The following is a 17,123-nucleotide window of genomic DNA, read 5'->3' on the forward strand; positions in this document are numbered from 1 at the left end:
GAAATGGGCCAGCATTCTGCTTGAAGTTGGGTGCCACTTTTAATTCTCGTCCCTCTCCGGTGGGCCCAGTCATGTACCTGTTCTCCAGAATTAGTAGCACTCAAAAGTATCCCCTTTTGGACTTGGACTTGTGGAGTGTCTACTTTTAGATATAAAACACATTCTTGTGCCCTCATAATATCTTATTCAGCGCAAGCCCAGTTAAAACAGACTTATGACGTCTAAAGTCGTCAAGGGCAGGGAATGAGATACTGTCGCCAAAGATCTTGTTTTTATATTTTAAAGTGAAAATAGCCTTGACACCACTGAGAATTGTTGCTCACAAATTTGAATGATTAGAATAAAATTGGCAAGTACGATAGGTTATAATTCGATGACGGTTCGATTTTGAGGCAAAACGATTCGGTTTGATTCAGTGGGATTAAGATTCGATCTGGTTTGACTCATTCTGACATGCATATGAACGAACCTGTCAATACTGTAGATGTGTCAAGAATGATCTCTCTCATAAAAGTTGATTCCATATATATTTCGATAAACTGTATTTTAAAGTGGAACAAATCGATTTGATTTGATGCGGTTACACCTTTCAAAATCTACGTTCTGATTCAAATCGGGTTTTGTTACATTCCTATATGTTTGAGACGCGGAAATATACGATACAACGTCGTTTTAGCTAGGCCTGGAAAATCAAATGCTTAAAAAAAAAAAAAATGCTACAGCTCTTTTTAACAAAAATCTCCAAACGTGTTTACAACAAATGTTTAAATTCACATTTTTTTTTTTGAGGTTCTGCTATGGATAACTGACCCGCTGCTAAGCAGCTTTGGAGGTTTCCCTTGCAATTTTTTTGTATTTGACAAGGCTGCCGGCCGCCCTGACAAGTGTTGTTCGCCTCCCCTGGCACGCGTACGCCTCGTACCAAAGTGTCGTGACAAAGTCCAATTTGCTTTTTGTCCCTTCCCTCCCGCTACAGTAAGTTTTCACTGCAAGTGCCAAGGTGCTGTTCTAGATCCAACATGACATGTTACTCCTCCCCCCCTTTTTTTTTTCCTTCACAACAGCATGTTGGTAAAGACTTGACGTCATGCTTTCATGACTTCACACTTAAATCAATTATGCTGAGTCATAACGGCCTCCCGCCTCGGCGTCTGACATCCCGGCTCACGGATAATCGCTTGACGATAGCCGCGTCGTTATCGGTTGCATCGCGCCACGCGATTCAGCATTTTTTTTAATTCCGGATGCGTATCTCGTGTCTCGTGATATAACGTCAAGGTCGCGTGTACTCGGTCAAGTATCCGGTGGCGTGTAAATAAAGCTCCAAATGCATACGGCGAGTTTAATCGCAAAATGATGAATTGTTTAAAGCTTAACATCTCGGGTCGGTTTGATTAGACCACCTGTGCCTCGCTTCCGATTTATTAGCTAATAGGCTTAGCGCTCTCTTGGGGGGGTCGCGGGATCGACTCGGCTACTCTTCCGTCTTTTTTCTCCGCGCCTGTTAACCGTGGTAATCCCAGCTGACTTTTGCCCCGGGTTCCCGCTGCGAGCTTCCCTTTTTGAACGCCGCCGGCGGGAGCCATTTTGTTTTTCAACGTGGCCGCAAACAACAGCAGACGATCCTGCACATTATATTCGCTCAATTTCAAGTGAATGAATTATTCAGGTTGTTGCTGCTCTGCATTTAGGGACCCATCTTCTTTTTTTTTTTTTTTTTTTTCCTTCTTCTTCTTCTCTTCCCCACCCCGCTTCCCCCCGCGGGGTAGGAAGACACTCGGAAAAGAAGGGCAGGTTTTATTACTGCTTTGCTACTACTGCTGGGTGTGGAGTCATAAAAGCCGACAGCATCAGCCCTGACTTATCACTTGCAATATAAACATAATAACTCCACTGCGATGCTGCATTACACCGTAATTGACCCTTTCTCATCTGCAAAATGTAGACCATCATTTCCCGTTCATGTGTGGCCAAACCTTTGCGTGCGTGATGAAGTCAATTAATAAAAGGTGCTCTGACTTCATAAACGCCACAAGGAAATTCATTGCCATTGTAGTTTGTATTGTAACATTATTATAGCCCTCTTCTGCATTGCCACATCTATGGAAACGACCTAATACGATCCAAAACAACTTGGGCAAATGTCTCTATTGTTGTAAAATTACCTTTTTGTGTTCTTTTGTCGGTCTCGCTTGCCCTTGGTTAGTTGCAGAATATATTTTCATGAAAAACACTTTAGTGTAGCTAATAAATGCAAATTTACAGTGTTGCAAAATCATTTTCCTTCCACCTATAAAATCGGCGAAGATGGTGTTGGATGAATGGATGCTTAGTTGTTTTCCAATTTCATTCAGGGCTTTATTTTTTTGAAGGCGTAAATCTGCAGATCAGAGGGAGGTCTGCATCGTTGTGGGGGTGATCATCACCGGCAGCGCCTTGCCTTCTTTTTAAGTCGCGCAATCGAGTCTTGACATTGTGGAATTCTGCTCATAGTTAAAAAAAATAAAAATGCAATTGAATATTTCATGAGTGAAATGCGTCGAGTTTTACCAGACCACTTGGACGTGGTCTGACCAGGCCCAAGGTGTCAATCCTCTTTCTGCTATCAAATTGTGACTTCACCAGGCGCATGTCCTAAACTGGCCAAACTATGGCCATTTTTTTCAGTGGCCCGCAGCATATACTGAAAATAAAATTTGGCCAAACCCACATCATTATTTTTACATTATTATCTATTCAAAAGGATGTGTGAGTATTAAAATTTTTTTAAAATGTCACCAACCTCATAGTTATTGCCCAAGTCTTGCCCAAGTGAAGAATTCCTTGCATCCTTCTATTTCTCTGTTTGCAGCCATTAGAGGAAAAACTTTAGCCACCCCGACAGGAAGCGATTTGCCAAAATGGCGTCCTAGCCGGCGTTGACACCATGGCCCAGAAAAGCCAGCCCCGAGAGTCCATCTCCATGATATATGCAATATATATTCGGGCTACAAAGATCCTTTCTGAGCACCTTGGGACCTCAAAAAGGTTCGTCTCTGTTCACTTGACAAAAAGAAGTCCCTGTCTTTTGTGTGAAACGAACCCAAGGACACGAACGAATGTAGCCGGAACCGAAAGCGCGCGTACGGATCGAGGTAAAAAGCTTCGGGCGAGAGCGAGTCGGGAGCGTTGCGTCTCAGGCAAACTCTGATCATAGAGATCGTGGCTGTTGCCGGATCAAAGGCTTTGTCAGTCAAAGCTCCTCAACTCTGCCTCAGCTTCTCTGGGAGGCCCGCACGCGGGAATAATTCATGACCAGAGACGCTCGCTAGCTCGCTCGCTCCAACTCGGGCCGCGACCAGCCGGGGTCGGCGGGTCTCGCGGCCTCTCCTTATCAATCCCCCGCCTCCCGGCACGGAGACGAGAAAAGCCGCAGGGGGTCCGACTCCTCGGGCTCCGTTCCCGTTATCTTGCTGAACGTTCACGCCGTTGAGTTTGGCGCCGCCGCTTGGCACGATTTTCAAGTTATGGGAGGGCAGGTGGGTGAGCGTTGCTTTTTCTCGCCAGCGTCGTCGTAGTTTTAGCTAGCTAATCCTTCAGTGGGTCAAGGAGTGAAATCACACTCATCTCCAAGTTTCAAGTAGCATATGGTCGTCACTCGCCGCAAGCCCGCGTGAATAACGTTCAATCCTCCTCTGGCAGTCGCAAAAGATGAGAGGCCTCCAAAGCAAACAGCCTGACTCGGAATACAAATCAACTTTGTTTTTCAGCGTCAGATGAAATCGAGCTAAAAAGTCCAAATTTGACTGCTTAAGAAAAAGCAAAACATGAGCGGACTTCCTTGTGTACTTAAGGACATTGGAGGCGGTTTAAGTTTGATTTTCTGTCATTTTATTAGTGAAACAGTTTAGAACCTAAAATGTGCTTAAGTTTTAGATTTTTGTTCAGATAAAGAAGTTAAATCAGTCCTGCTACTTTTATTAGCCTTTTGTCACACAACTATCATGAAGCATTGCTTGTTTTAAAGCAAAGTTATTATAATTTAAAAAATACCTCAAATTGAAAAAATTTTTTTAACAAAATAAGAATGAAGGGAAAATGATAAGTACTTCAAATATGACAAGAATGAAATCAAACCAAGCAAAAGAAATTTTCAGAAATTTAACAAATTTTCTGAAATGTTTTGGAAAAAAAAATCCTCCAAAAAGTTAATTTAAAAAAACAAAAAGTTACTTAACAAAAAAATCCCAAGTCTTTGTAAAACCGTTTCAAAGGCGAAAAACAAGCACAGAAAGCAAAAAAAGTCAACCACTATAGTGACAAGTCCTAAACCTTAAATGCAACTTTGTACTTTTCTTTATTTTCTGCTGAACAAGTTCTCCCAAATAACATTTCATGTATTGACTCCTACCAGTGCTCTTGCTTTATTTTTGCTTGTCTTGAGCCGGCCCGCCGCAATTAAAGTGTTGCGAAGCATGTGAAAACGTTTCATTATCCTCAGAAGCCCGTCTGCCATTAAAGCCAAACACAAACCCCTTTTGTTAGCCGGGCAATTACATTGATTCCTCACTTATGTTTTTTTTTTGTTGTTGCTTTTTTTTTTTTTTTTTTCTTTCACGCGCTTTGTCTGACATCCATTTCCCGGAACGGACCTGCATCATTGAGTCTTAGATATGACCAGAAAATGGAATACACAAGGAGAGCCGGGAGATAGCAAAGTGGCAGAGTGAAAGAGAACCCACCGAGTCAGGCAGCGTAGCAAAAAAAAAAAGAAAAAAAAAGGATTATTGAAAATTGTGCTATTGTTAGTCGAGGACGTCAGAGTGCTTGTGTGCGTAATCCGGTAGGGGAGGCAAGGGACTCACAAAGCCGTGCCAACTGTTAGTGACAGCGCGCTGCAGGATTATTGCTGCATCTATTCACTCCCTCCCATTTTTATTGCCTACTCACCCCTCGTAAATAAATAACCTCACGTTCAAGGAAACGCTCTTTATTCCCCCACGTCAGAAAATTTGAGGCCAACTTCCATTGTACGTTGATTTTTATTTATTATTATTTTTTTGGGGGGCATCGTGATCCACTTATTAGCGACATCTGTGGAGTGTGTTTAGATCCAACACAAGAGTAGGAATAAAAATGTATTTATTCTGCCTTTACAATATTTAGGTCAAAACATTTGAATTGGCTCTCGGCGCAATCAAGATGGAGGATTAGGATCCACAAAGCGGTGGCCTTGAGATACGAGTGACGCAACTTGTGAAATATCTCTGGCAATTAGCCAGAATGTAAACAATACTTCAAAAAAAGAGGCCTGTTACTCCTAGTTGAGGTTTACTCTCAAACTAAACAAAAGTCATTTCACTTTGGTTTCTCAATTTAGCTTGATGCTAACAAACAATAGTCATGCTAACAAACCTTTAAGCCAAAAGACAGTTCAACACAAATGGTGGAGCAACATGTAGACAGGCAATATACTAGTGCTCATAGGTAAACATTTTATTTTATTTTTTTATCATATTTTTTTATTTGATACATATTTGACTTTATCCTTACTGAATCAATTGTGAAACGCCTCTGTGTATGTCGCTAGCAATTATAGTATTTCCATTCATTTTAATAGGGACCGATGACATCAGTTTTCTTTTTTTTTTTAAATTGGACCGTACGGAGTGACGGCTGGGCGCATAATGCATCGCTCGCCGTGATGACAAAGGTTAATGAAACGTTTGCACGTACAATCGCTGACCCCGACGTTTTCCACAGCGCCTGCCCGCACTCCAAAAAGTGCACGCCGTTCATTTTAGTCGTGACTCCCGCCTCTGGCAGTTTGCCCGTGTATAGCATTGCGGCCCGGCTCTCGCTCAGTTTATCTCGTTGAAATATCCTGTTGAATAATGAATGGAGCCCATTACAAGCTTGAAACAGTAATGGTCAAACCTTGACCGAGCGTCTCTCCGCCGTCACTAATCGTTCCCTCCCAGTGCTTTGAATGAAACATTCTCAAATATATAATAACATAGTGAATTCAATGAAACTTTCTCTCCACCTTTTCTTTGACCCCCCCCCTGGCAGAGTTGTCAAGACCTCACCCACATGCCCTCAGGGTCAGAACCAACGTATAACCTTGAAGTCCCTCTCATTGCCTCTGGCGACTTGCTTTAAGTCCTATCCTCGACCACACTCATTTTTTTTTTTTTTACATTGAATGCTAATGAACCTTTAAGCCATAGGTGTCAAACTCAAGGCCCGAGGGTCTGATACGGCGCACCACATCATTTAATGTGGCCCGCGGAGACAAATTGTCATTTTTCAATACTAAAATTGCAACTTGTCTTCACAGTTATTGCTCAATTTTTATTACCATGCTTCTGTTTGGAATATTTGAACAGTTTTTACTCATCTCTGAATTTATAACAAAGTGGCCTGCGACATAAATGAGTTTGACACCTCTGCTTTAAGCCAAAGACAGTTTCACACAAATGGTGAAGCAACATGTAGACAGACAATATAACAACGCTCCTGGCCACATATCAAACTTCTAATTGCACTTGTGGTGAATGCAACACTACTCCCCTTTGGCCTCCTCTTGAGATAAATCTGAGACACATTATGGGATGTATGTGGGGGGAAAAGTGCCAGAAATCATTTTAAAGAAAGAACAGCTTCCTTTAGTCTGATTATCAGTCATCAGACAGTCTCGGATTTGGTATGAAACATCTCACGGGAAGACATTAATGACATAATTAACAAATTAGCAATGCCTGCGCACATTACGTAGCTCACAGTACGTTGATAGGCAGAAAGTTATTTAGATGGCACACCGATAATTGCATGACACGCAAGAGATGATTCCTCTCGTCGCTTTTGCATAATGAGTCGACGAGAATCCTGAGCGCAAAGGCCCCGTTTGGCAAATTCACCGCGGTACTCTTCGGTTTGGCGTGGCCTTTCGGGACGAATTCCGAATGGAGAGAGGGTCGCGTTTGTCACGGAGCGACAACCTCCGCACGGTCGAGCGGGAGTCCTTTGTACGCGCGTGAGACGGGAACAAATCTGAAAAGGGGCCATGTGTTGGAGTCGGAAGCACTAACGCGCATCAACTTCTGCTCGGATGAACTCTTCCTCACCTCGACAAAATCAGCCTTTGGCGCAAGACGCCAGGAAGTGAGAAGCGGTGGAATAGCAACATTTGGATCTATAACGCCTCGTTGCCACTTCTCCCTTCAAATATGTCACAACAAGAAGCTTGCGTTACGTCACCATTAGTACCCTCCACGCTACATCTGCTAAACCAAACTAAAGTGTTGAGAGAAAATATCAGGTCACCCCCAATTCCTAAAATAACACCTGGATAAGCCATCATTCATTTTCCCCATACTGTGTCCTCATCAATTTTGTTGATGCTAACGATTAGCATTAGGGTTAGCTCATATCGTCTAATCGGCAAGCCGACGCCGCATCGCTTCTATTTTTTTCTTCAAGAAAAACCTTGTTCTTCCCTTTTCGCTTCCTTTCAGTGAGTGTGGAAGAGGCCGTGTGTATGTCGTTGGAGAGGGCTTTTTCCTCCTCTCCAATTAGCGCTAGCATACTCGGCAAACTGCTTACATTCTGGGCCCCGCCCTCGTCTTCGCCTTGCTGTGAATTTCCCAGTGGTGACAGGCGAGGAATGAGGACACTCGTTGTCTGGCCACAGAGAGCCAGGCCATACATTTTTAACCAGCTCCGACACCGACGTCCTCTCCCGACTTTGCCCCGGCCGCGACTCGCTTGAGTCAATCCCAGTAGGGGGGCCGCTTCACCTGGGACCGCAAAAGTCACCATAGTCCCCTCCTTCCACTTGCTGCACACATTTGTGTGTACGCGGCTTTTGTCGGTGACCTTCTGCTGTTAGAAAGAAATGATTCACTCATTGATGTTATTTGTTCAGGTGACGGCAGCTTCCTGAGTCTTATCACAAGTCCTTTCTTCATTGACTGGAAGCTATTGACTTTTTGCTGCCATTGACAGCTACGGACGTCAAAGATCTATTTTAACTGAGCTGGCAGAGGAAGTCCAACATTTTTCTTTACAATAATATGTTGTGTGTGCCCACATCAGTCTCAACACATCATTCTGATTATTATTGTTTGCGGAATATAAATTATAAGCAGCAAAATGTACATGTTTTTATCCATCTCGGGGGCGGCCATTTTGTCACTTGCTCTGGACTGATAATGACGTCACGGTTGCCTTTCAGGTCACAACCAATCACAGCTCAGTGTCTGAAAACTGGTGAGCCGTGATTGGTTGTCATCTGAGACCTCGTGACTATGATGTCATCTTCAGGTGCCAAAATGGCCGCCCCCTTAAAAAGGATAAAAACAGGTGAATTTAGCCTCTGTCATTTAGATTCCACAAATCAAACATTAATCCAAACAATGGGTTTCGACGAGTTGGGCTGCAGAGAGTATATTACCTAAAAAAAAAAAAGTAATCTTTGAGAGAAGCTCTTACGGAAAAGTAAATGCGCTTGTATTGTTGATAGTGGAACGCACAGATATGTAATTGCGACCGTCAAAATCTAATGTAAACTCTACCGTATCGTAAAGTAGCTCTTGCGTAATCCTGCCCACTAACAAACAATATGTAATAAGAACATCACGGAGGTGGGGAAAAATAAAGTCTGCCATAAAAATGCAATTACACCTGAAATAGCAGCCACAGCGGCGGAATCAATCTCCCCGGACAAGGTCTCGATAAAAGCAACCACATCATCAATCAGCGACAACGAGCTTCATGAAATATTCACGTGTGATGTACACCAGGAGATGGATGTAAACTATTAGCTAAGAGATCACGCGTCGGCGTTTGTCCACCAACAAGGCTATTTTGAGGACCATTCACTCACTCACCGGCCAGCCAATCAATTTTCATGATGTATCGATCAGCCACTTGGATTTTACTCGAAACCATCATGTAGTTCCGCTACGACCTCGCCGCGTTGGGGTCACATGACGATAAAGTACATTTCCTTTGGGAGTCATTCCAGGTCCAACGATGTTCCTTATGCTTTCTTTGAACCCAAACTAAAGGTTGATGTTACGTTGTAATCGAAAATGTTCTTGAAGAAACCACTGGTATAGAAATGTCTTGGCCTTAACCGTCTTTGAGTCTATCCCTTCGCTGATCCTTCCCGCTTTCTCCAAGACCATGAATTAGCCCGAGCCTTCACCTGGGACGCGTCTGTAATGAAAGCCTTTGTGTTTGTACTCTGAGCCGGGATGTGGCGGGCCGGCTCGGTTCTTCTCGGCCTTGCCGACGGCGTCGCGGGCCGTGCTCGCCATTATTCTATTCTTGCCCGCGCTCACCGTCAACAATGATCGCGATTGGGTCGGAAGCGTTCATGTTACAATATGATGAGTTTGGAATCGGAGAACATGAACAGATGCAGGATGGAGAGTGACAGCTTTTTTTTTTTGGTACAGCTGCCTCTAATCCCGTCTGTTCTGACACATCGCGAGCCGAAATCCATCGGCGGACATCTTCTTAAAGTCACTTTGACGGTGACACTTTGGATGTGACACTAAAGACAAAAACATGCAAACGGGACATTTTAGATGTCTGACGTAGCATAAAAATATAGCGCTGTTAGCATTTGTGCTACAAACAATTGAAGCATCTTTGTCAGCACGTTGCAGCAATGACATCATTATTGGACGCAAAAAATGTCTTCTGAATCACTTCTGAAATGATCATTGCAGTTTATTGCTCATGATATTTGTTAACTCTAACAACCTTGCCTCAAGCTCAAACTGTAAATAGCCAACCAAAGCAGACCCCTTGAGGGCACCTCTCCATTCTTTGTCTATTCAGCTTTTTCCCATCGTCGGTATCCCCAAAGTGGAAGCAATTTGTTCAGGTTGGTTGCTCCAAAAAATTCCTCCTGGTTTTTTTTTTTTAAATCCAGAAAGAGTGAGCATTGCTTGCATAATCTATTTCTTTATTCTCCAACGTCGTCTGCCCGGAGGCTCGCAAATATGCGCACATTATGCACACGCACACACGCACACACATAGGCATCGTGTTTTTCATCGTTGCCTATTTGTGTCTCCCTGTCCATATGTGTATGTGCGCACACAAAGCTGCGTGTCACCTCGCATCTTCTCAAGCCTCCTTCGTGCTACTTCCCTCTTGTGAGTCACAAAGCGACACCGCCATGCCCGTGCATGTTCCCTCCCGCTCGCTCGGATTAAGAACTGCGGCCGCCAAAGGAGAGGCGAACGAATTCAGTTTTTTTTTTTTGCTTAGCGGGGAGTGGAGACATCGCATGCGTGTTTCATCACGTCGCTCCTCGCTTGTGGCCTCCTCATGGGAGCAGAGGAGGCATGCAAGAGAAGTGTCAGTGAGGTTCTGCCTCGGAGCCGATCAATACGGCACCGTTAGAAGGATACTAAGTGAATTGAAAGGATCGTAATGAGCTGAGCGTCTTGCAGGAGGGGGGTGACGTGGAACACGTTGTCCACGGAGCGCACCTCGTTTCCGTGCAGAAATCCGAGCGGACGCCGCAAAGCTGCACGATTGAGGGCCTGAGTCATTGCTCCTCATCCGTGTTTGCTCTCATTGCTTTCTGACTTGTGCTGACGCTGCAAAGTGTCAGCAATTGTCCGAGGTTTTTTTTTTTTTTGCAAATGGATGCTTGCCCTGTCGTTGTCTTCGGGGCCTATGAGGAAACAAGAGATAAAGACAATTTGCGTTCCCCAGTAGATGTTGCTGAACATGCCATTCTGTGCTGGCTGCAATGTCTCCACTTTGAATAAATGGCCACAATGGAAAAAGTAGTGCAGTTACTTTACGGATTATTTGATTTTGGAAGGAATTTACTGAACATTTTAGAATGGACTTTCGTGATGATTTTTAAAAGTAACCAAGTTAGATTACAAGTTATTAGTTACTTTCAGCCGATGCCGACAACCCCGCTTAACATAAAACTGACTGGTTTGGCCAATATTTTTTTTGGAAGTGAATTTTTTGCAGTAATATTTAAGAGGGACATTGTCTTTATAAAACAATAAAACATATTGTTGAAATGAGTCAGTATTTCACTGATCATAAATGTCTGCTTGATTTTGGTAAAAAAAAAAAAAAGTATTTCTCGTAAATCCATTTTTTTTCTACAGTACGGTGTATATTATGTATAATGTGACTTTTTTTAATTGACATGCGTAATTGATAATGGTAAATAATAGTAGTAAAGGTAAAACCCAAGATTTATGATGTACATTGTATCAATTCAATTGTATGTTAGCATTATGCTAGGAGGAGCATTCCAAAGGCTAAATAGTTTCATTGTCTTAATTCTTTTTGTTTTATATTGATTATGTTATGAACTTGAAGTATGAGCCACTTCAAGCCCCTTGAATTTATTTTTTTTACATCAGCTGTTGAATGAAAATACCTCCGCGGCTATTTTCAACTATTGTGAGGATGAAGGATGGAACCAAAGAAAGCATTTTTGAAGTTGAAAAGATATGGCGCAGGCAAGGCGCCGGGCCACCCGCCACTCCTCCCCCCCTCTGTCAGTTCGTCGTCTTGTTATCTACGCCGGCCTTCTCTGTCTTTTTTCGCCGCGTGCTGTCTCACTCGGTCGCCCCTGAAACCCTCGCCTCTTTTTGGCTCAGATAAGGCCGGCGAAGCCGCAGGCTGCTGGGCTGCTTAATTGGAAGCGGGAGAGTCTCAAGGCCTGACCACTGAGCCTTGTGCTCTTCTACCCAAAACATCTCCGGGCACCAGGATAGCCACACGAGTGCTGGCGGGCACACACACGCACGCATGGACGCACATACACGCAAGCATGGCGCCACCCACGCACTCCAACTTAATCGGGCATATTCCCTCGTCGCCCGCAGTGAGCATTTCACGCATGCACAAGATCGCAACAGGAAGTTGTTGAGTATCTTCCGCAGAGAGATAAAGTTGCATCGTGTAAACATGCTGGAGTTGCCCCCCAGCTGCCTTGGATGGCGCTTGAACATTCCACATGCAAACTTCGCCCCATGTGGCAGAAATCGATGAAATGTTACCTCGCTCCATCCAGGGATGGCTGGTAATGAAAAGTAGCTAAAGCTGAAACTGATTTTTTTTTTTTTAAACCAAATTAAATACAAATGGAAATGACTTTGGGTAATTGTGGTGAAAATGTCCTTTTTTTTTGTCTTTGTCAATTAATGTCATACATGAGCTTTCATTTTAAATGTTTTTTTTTATTGTTAGTTTTATTTATTTATTTATTTTAATTTTGTTTCCCAACAGAAGAGGGAAGACCAAACAGTTGTTTGAGAATCGTAGTACTTTATTACTTGATATTTAATTAGCTTTTATTAATTTTTTTTATCTTGCACTCAATAAACACTGCATGTATTAGAACATTAAAACTAATACTGAAACTAATAAAAACTGAACTTATATAAAGCATTTTCCTCAATAGAAAACACCCAAAACTAAAGAAAATTGGTCTAAAATCGAATTTCAACTAACTGAATAAAAAAAGTAATAAATAATAAAAAAATGAATAAAAAAGAACATTCAAACTATTACTAAAACAAATAAAAACTAAACTCAAAGCATTTTCCTCAATAAAACCCACCCAAAAGCTAAAAACATGCTCTAAAAAACAAATTGCAACTGACTGAATAAAAGAAAAAGTCAAAATGAAAAATCACAAACAATCGCGATTCACCCGTCACGTCCCTGCTACGTGAAGGAAATATTTCTATATTTTGAAAACTAGCCTTCCTAAACATGAACGCCTTGGGGTCAAAGCACCCCGAAACGACAATACAACCATATTCCGTCACCTCGTCAAGGTATCGCAGCCACAACGGCGAAGCGACGAGAACTCGCGGCGGCTCAAAGTCGAGATTAATCTGCCGCGCTAACGGCAAGGCTAAAGCTCTTGATCTGCTTCATTAGCATCTCCTCATCGGGGATAAAAGCAGTTAGCGGCGCCGTTCTACTGGCGGCTTAGAGATGACTAGGCCCATCCAAGCAACCAATCTAGAGGGGCTCCAGAAGCCAGCTCGAGGTTTCACTTTACTACCTCCCCCAAGGAAGATATTCTCTTTTCCTTAGGTTTCACTTTCCTGTCTTCCAATCTTCCCCTTCTTGTTGCCACGACTTCTTTCCCTCAAAATGACTAAGCGGCACTTTTCTCACCCTAAATTTGCCCGACGCCACTTATGTTTTTTTTTTTTGCACGCTGCCCATGCCGAATATTAAAAGTTTCTCGACGTGAGTCTCTGGTTAATTAGAGCGCGGCAGCGGCGGCCTCATGCTGACGGATGCTTCCCCGCTGAGCTTCTTACAGGATAGGATTAATGACTCCTGCCTGCGCCCGGAGTGTGTGTGCTTGTGTGTGTGTGTGTCTGGCTCGAGTCGTAAGTGTGTATTAAACGCGTATAATCCTCGCACACTGATGCTTGTGCACACCGATGAATATGTAAATAAGTGTTTGAGCTATAGTTCCTTTAGTCTTTGTCTGGATTATTACAATGGGACTTTTTCAAAGCCTTCGTAGACGTCAGAATTGGAAATGAGGCGCAAAGTAAACGCCGAGTGGCGAGGATATTATAATTCCACTGTCCCGTGTTGAGTTTGAAGGAAATTCTGGAGGTGTTTATGCTTTGTTACACATGTCAGATATTACAAAGTCTAACTTTGCCACAAGTGATGATGTTAAGATATGAAATGGGACAGTTTGCGACATAGAGTCCTCAAGTGATGGGGGAGGGGTGATCCCGATGACAATGTCTCCCACGGGGTTGATGGGGGGGAGGAAATAGGTCGCTTCTCGCTCACATGAGCGTGCAGCCGTCTCGAGGCGTCGCTTTGACAAGGAGTCGGGTCAGGGTGTGTAGACTGCTCTTTCACTCAACTTGCCTCTCGTGATGCCACTGAGAGAGCCGTCATTTTTTTTTTTTTTTTTTAAGGCAACAGCTGAGACGCATCGGGGTACGAAACAAAACGGAACGCGCTGGATTTAGTCCTTTACGTTTTGGACGGGTGACTGAAATCCTTACCGTTTGAATCAAACGACAATATTTGAAATATTTGTATGAATTCAAGTCCCTAATGAAATGACTCCGTAAGGGCTGCAAGCACAATCAAAGCGTTGGCGCGTGAGCTTCATCCACAGAGACGTCGTTATGCCTCCAGTCTTCGCTGTCCTTGAATTTTGCCAGTCAGCAAAATCAGCAACACGGGAAAAGTCAAATATTCCGTTGGAAAAGCTTTCGGATGTCACAGGGTTGCCTCGTCGGCAAACACAGACGGACTGAGACCAAAACAACAGATTTGTCGCGCCATCAGTCTGGCACACATGGCATCAAATTTAAAAATGAAAAAAAAAAAAAAAAGAAGAAGATTGTGCCTTCTCTTCCCGATTCATTTAAGCATAACCCAAAGAAAGCCAGAAATATATTCCCGCCAACTTGAGCACTTTAGCGCCAATTCCGTCAGATGTTTGCTATCGCTAATGACCCGCTGCATAGATGTGTGATTCGCACGTCTTAAGATCCACATTCATCGGGCCGACCTCCGCCAAGGCCAAACAATACTCATTTGCATCATGGACTGATTGAATATACCTGAAATTGTTCTTTCTGTCTTTCCCAGGTCTTGCCTCGCCCCCGTCACGATGGGACTCATACTCACCTAATTCGTCTCGCTCCAGACAAAAATGACTGTCCGCTGAAATCAGGAGATCTTTGGTCCGAGAAAGACCAAGAAAGGAACTCGCCCCAACCTCCCTTTCCTCGTCTCTTTTTTTTCATTCCGTTCCTCAGAATCTAAGAGGCACCAACTGATGGAGAGGCGAAGGAGAGTTAGGATAAGGACAAAGAATTAGATCAGGGTGATCTGGAAAGAACTGCTGAGTCGTCTGGAAATTTGGAGGGGGAAAAAAAAAGACCCCTGCTAGGCTTTTTCTCACGTAGCTCCCAAGAGTGAATAATTATTACTCACATTTCAAATCTAGTGACTACAGCAAAAAAAAATAAAAAATCCTACCTCTTAAATCATGATAAGGGGCTTGAGATTCCCATGGTGGCCCTTGTTGGCACTGGCCCTGGTCAGCCTATTCTCCAGAGCGAGGACGCTGGAGTTTGGGGGGGCGCCCGGCCAGTGGGCCCGCTACGGCCGCTGGGAAGCCGGCTCGGTGGGCGAGTTGAGCTTCAGCCTTAAGAGCAACATCAGCAAAGCTCTCGTGCTCTACCTGGACGACGGCGGCAACTGCGACTTTCTGGAGCTGCTGATCGCCGGCGGACGCCTCCAGCTGCGCTTCGCCATCCACTGCGCCGAGCCGGCCGTTTTACACCTGGAGACACGGGTCAACGACGATCGGTGGCACATGGTCTTGCTCACCCGCAACTACCGGGAGACCCTCCTGATGGTGGACGGTGAGACCAAAGTGGCGGAGGTCAAGTCCAAGCGCAAGGAGATGGCCGTGGTCAGCGACCTGTTTGTGGGCGGGATCCCGCCCGACGTACGCCTCTCGGCGCTCACCTCCAGCACGGTCAAGTATGAGCCCCCCTTCATGGGCTTGATCTCCAACCTGAAGGTGGGAGAGACACCCCCCACCCTGCTGAACAGCCAAGGCATCCAGAGCGACCTGGAGTACCTGTGTACCAAACAGAATCCCTGCTTCAATGGAGGCTTTTGCTCGATCCAATATGGAGAGGTTCAATGCGACTGCACCCACACCCGCTTCAGGGGGAAATACTGCAAGGAAGGTAAGTGACCAAACCTGTCTTTGAAAAGTATCTTTCGTCTTCCGGAAACCAATCACAGTTTTCAAGACTCTACATTCATTGTTACATCATTATACATATATTGTTCGGATTTTGTTGGATAGCGGTGATTAAAAAGTATGGAACGTCTTGGTAGACCTACCTGAGTAGCAAGGCCTCATAATGGTCGTGTGGTAGTTCTTGAGGTTGATCTTGGTCTCAAGACCACTTTTTAAGGGTCTGGGTTGTTTTGAAAATGAAGGCCTGTCTCAATCTTGGACAGGATGAGGACTATGAATTCTTTTTATCAAGAGCAGTCGAGATCAGGCCTGTACCAGTTCTCGCTTGGTCCTGATCAGGCCATTACTAGTACTTGCTTGGTCTTGATCAGGCCTGTACTAGTTCTTGCTTGGTCTTCATCAGGCCTGTACTAGTTCTCGCTTGGTCTTGATCAGGCCTGTACCAGTTCTCCTTTGGTCTTGATCAGGCCTGTACTATTTCTCGCTTGGTCTTCATCAGGCCTGTACCAGTTCTTGTTTGGTCTTGATCAGGCCATTACTAGTTCTCACTTGGTCTTCATCAGGCCTGTACTAGTTATCAGTGAGAAAGGTAGAAGCCTGGGCTTCCTTCTGCCTGGAGTGCTATTTCACAAATGCCACAGCAGAATTTGTTTTTGTTGCAAAAAAAAACCCCATCCTGCTCACCCTGTTGTTTTTTGTGTGTGTGATTTTTCACCCAGATATACGTTCTTGGTCTTGTCTCTGTGACTCGACTTCCAAAAGTCATATTTTATTCAGCTTCTTGCGGGATCTTACAGAAAAACAATGGGCTCGAGCGGTACGAGGTATTTTCTCGGCTTTGCAACGATATCCCGCACTTGATTGAGTTCTTCGGCGTACAAGAAGGACTCGAGGTTAAAGTCCACTTAAAGCCATCAAGGGGCCCAGAGGAAGGATTCACTCTCTTGGAGCACATCTTATTTCGACGAATGGTTGAAATAGATGTGACGCGATGAGTCTTTGAAAGAGCGCAGACGGCGGAGTTTAGAGATATCAAACACTGTTGGTTTTCTTTTCTTTGCGGGCCTTTTGTCTCTTTAGCTGCTTCAAGTTCTCCTGTGCTGTCAGCTCGTGTCAAACTCGCTTACGTTTTCGACCTCCTCCTCCCTCCCTTCCTGACACATCCCATTTCCATATCTTCTGTGCTTGTGCCTCGGCTGCACATTCATCCAGCTCGCCGGCGCTGCCCCTCCTCCTCCCTCCTCTCAAGGCTATCTGGGTTCTCCATCTCTTCTTCACCTCCCAACAAGACATTTCTCTCTCTCTCCCTTTCTTTCTCTTTCTCACTCCACTTATCTCTCTCTCTTTTTTTTTTTTTTTACCT

At 44.2% G+C, this 17,123-nt stretch overlaps 1 protein-coding gene across 5 annotated transcripts in view; it reads left to right on the forward strand.

Annotated features, from left to right (window-relative positions):
• Nucleotides 1-17,123, forward strand: part of nrxn2b (neurexin 2b) — a 242,527-nt gene that overhangs the window by 50,233 nt on the left and 175,171 nt on the right. For all 5 annotated transcript variants that reach the window (XM_085936342.1, XM_085936378.1, XM_085936369.1 and 2 more), the window contains one exon: nucleotides 14,629-15,743. In XM_085936342.1, the coding sequence (XP_085792468.1) occupies nucleotides 15,032-15,743 (712 nt within the window). In that variant the 5' untranslated portion in view covers nucleotides 14,629-15,031. The remainder of the gene's footprint in view (nucleotides 1-14,628; nucleotides 15,744-17,123) is intronic.

The sequence above is a fragment of the Syngnathus leptorhynchus genome, chromosome 2 (genome assembly GCF_054491065.1).
Source record: "Syngnathus leptorhynchus isolate UIUO chromosome 2, UIUO_Slep, whole genome shotgun sequence".
Lineage (NCBI taxonomy): Eukaryota > Metazoa > Chordata > Actinopteri > Syngnathiformes > Syngnathidae > Syngnathus > Syngnathus leptorhynchus.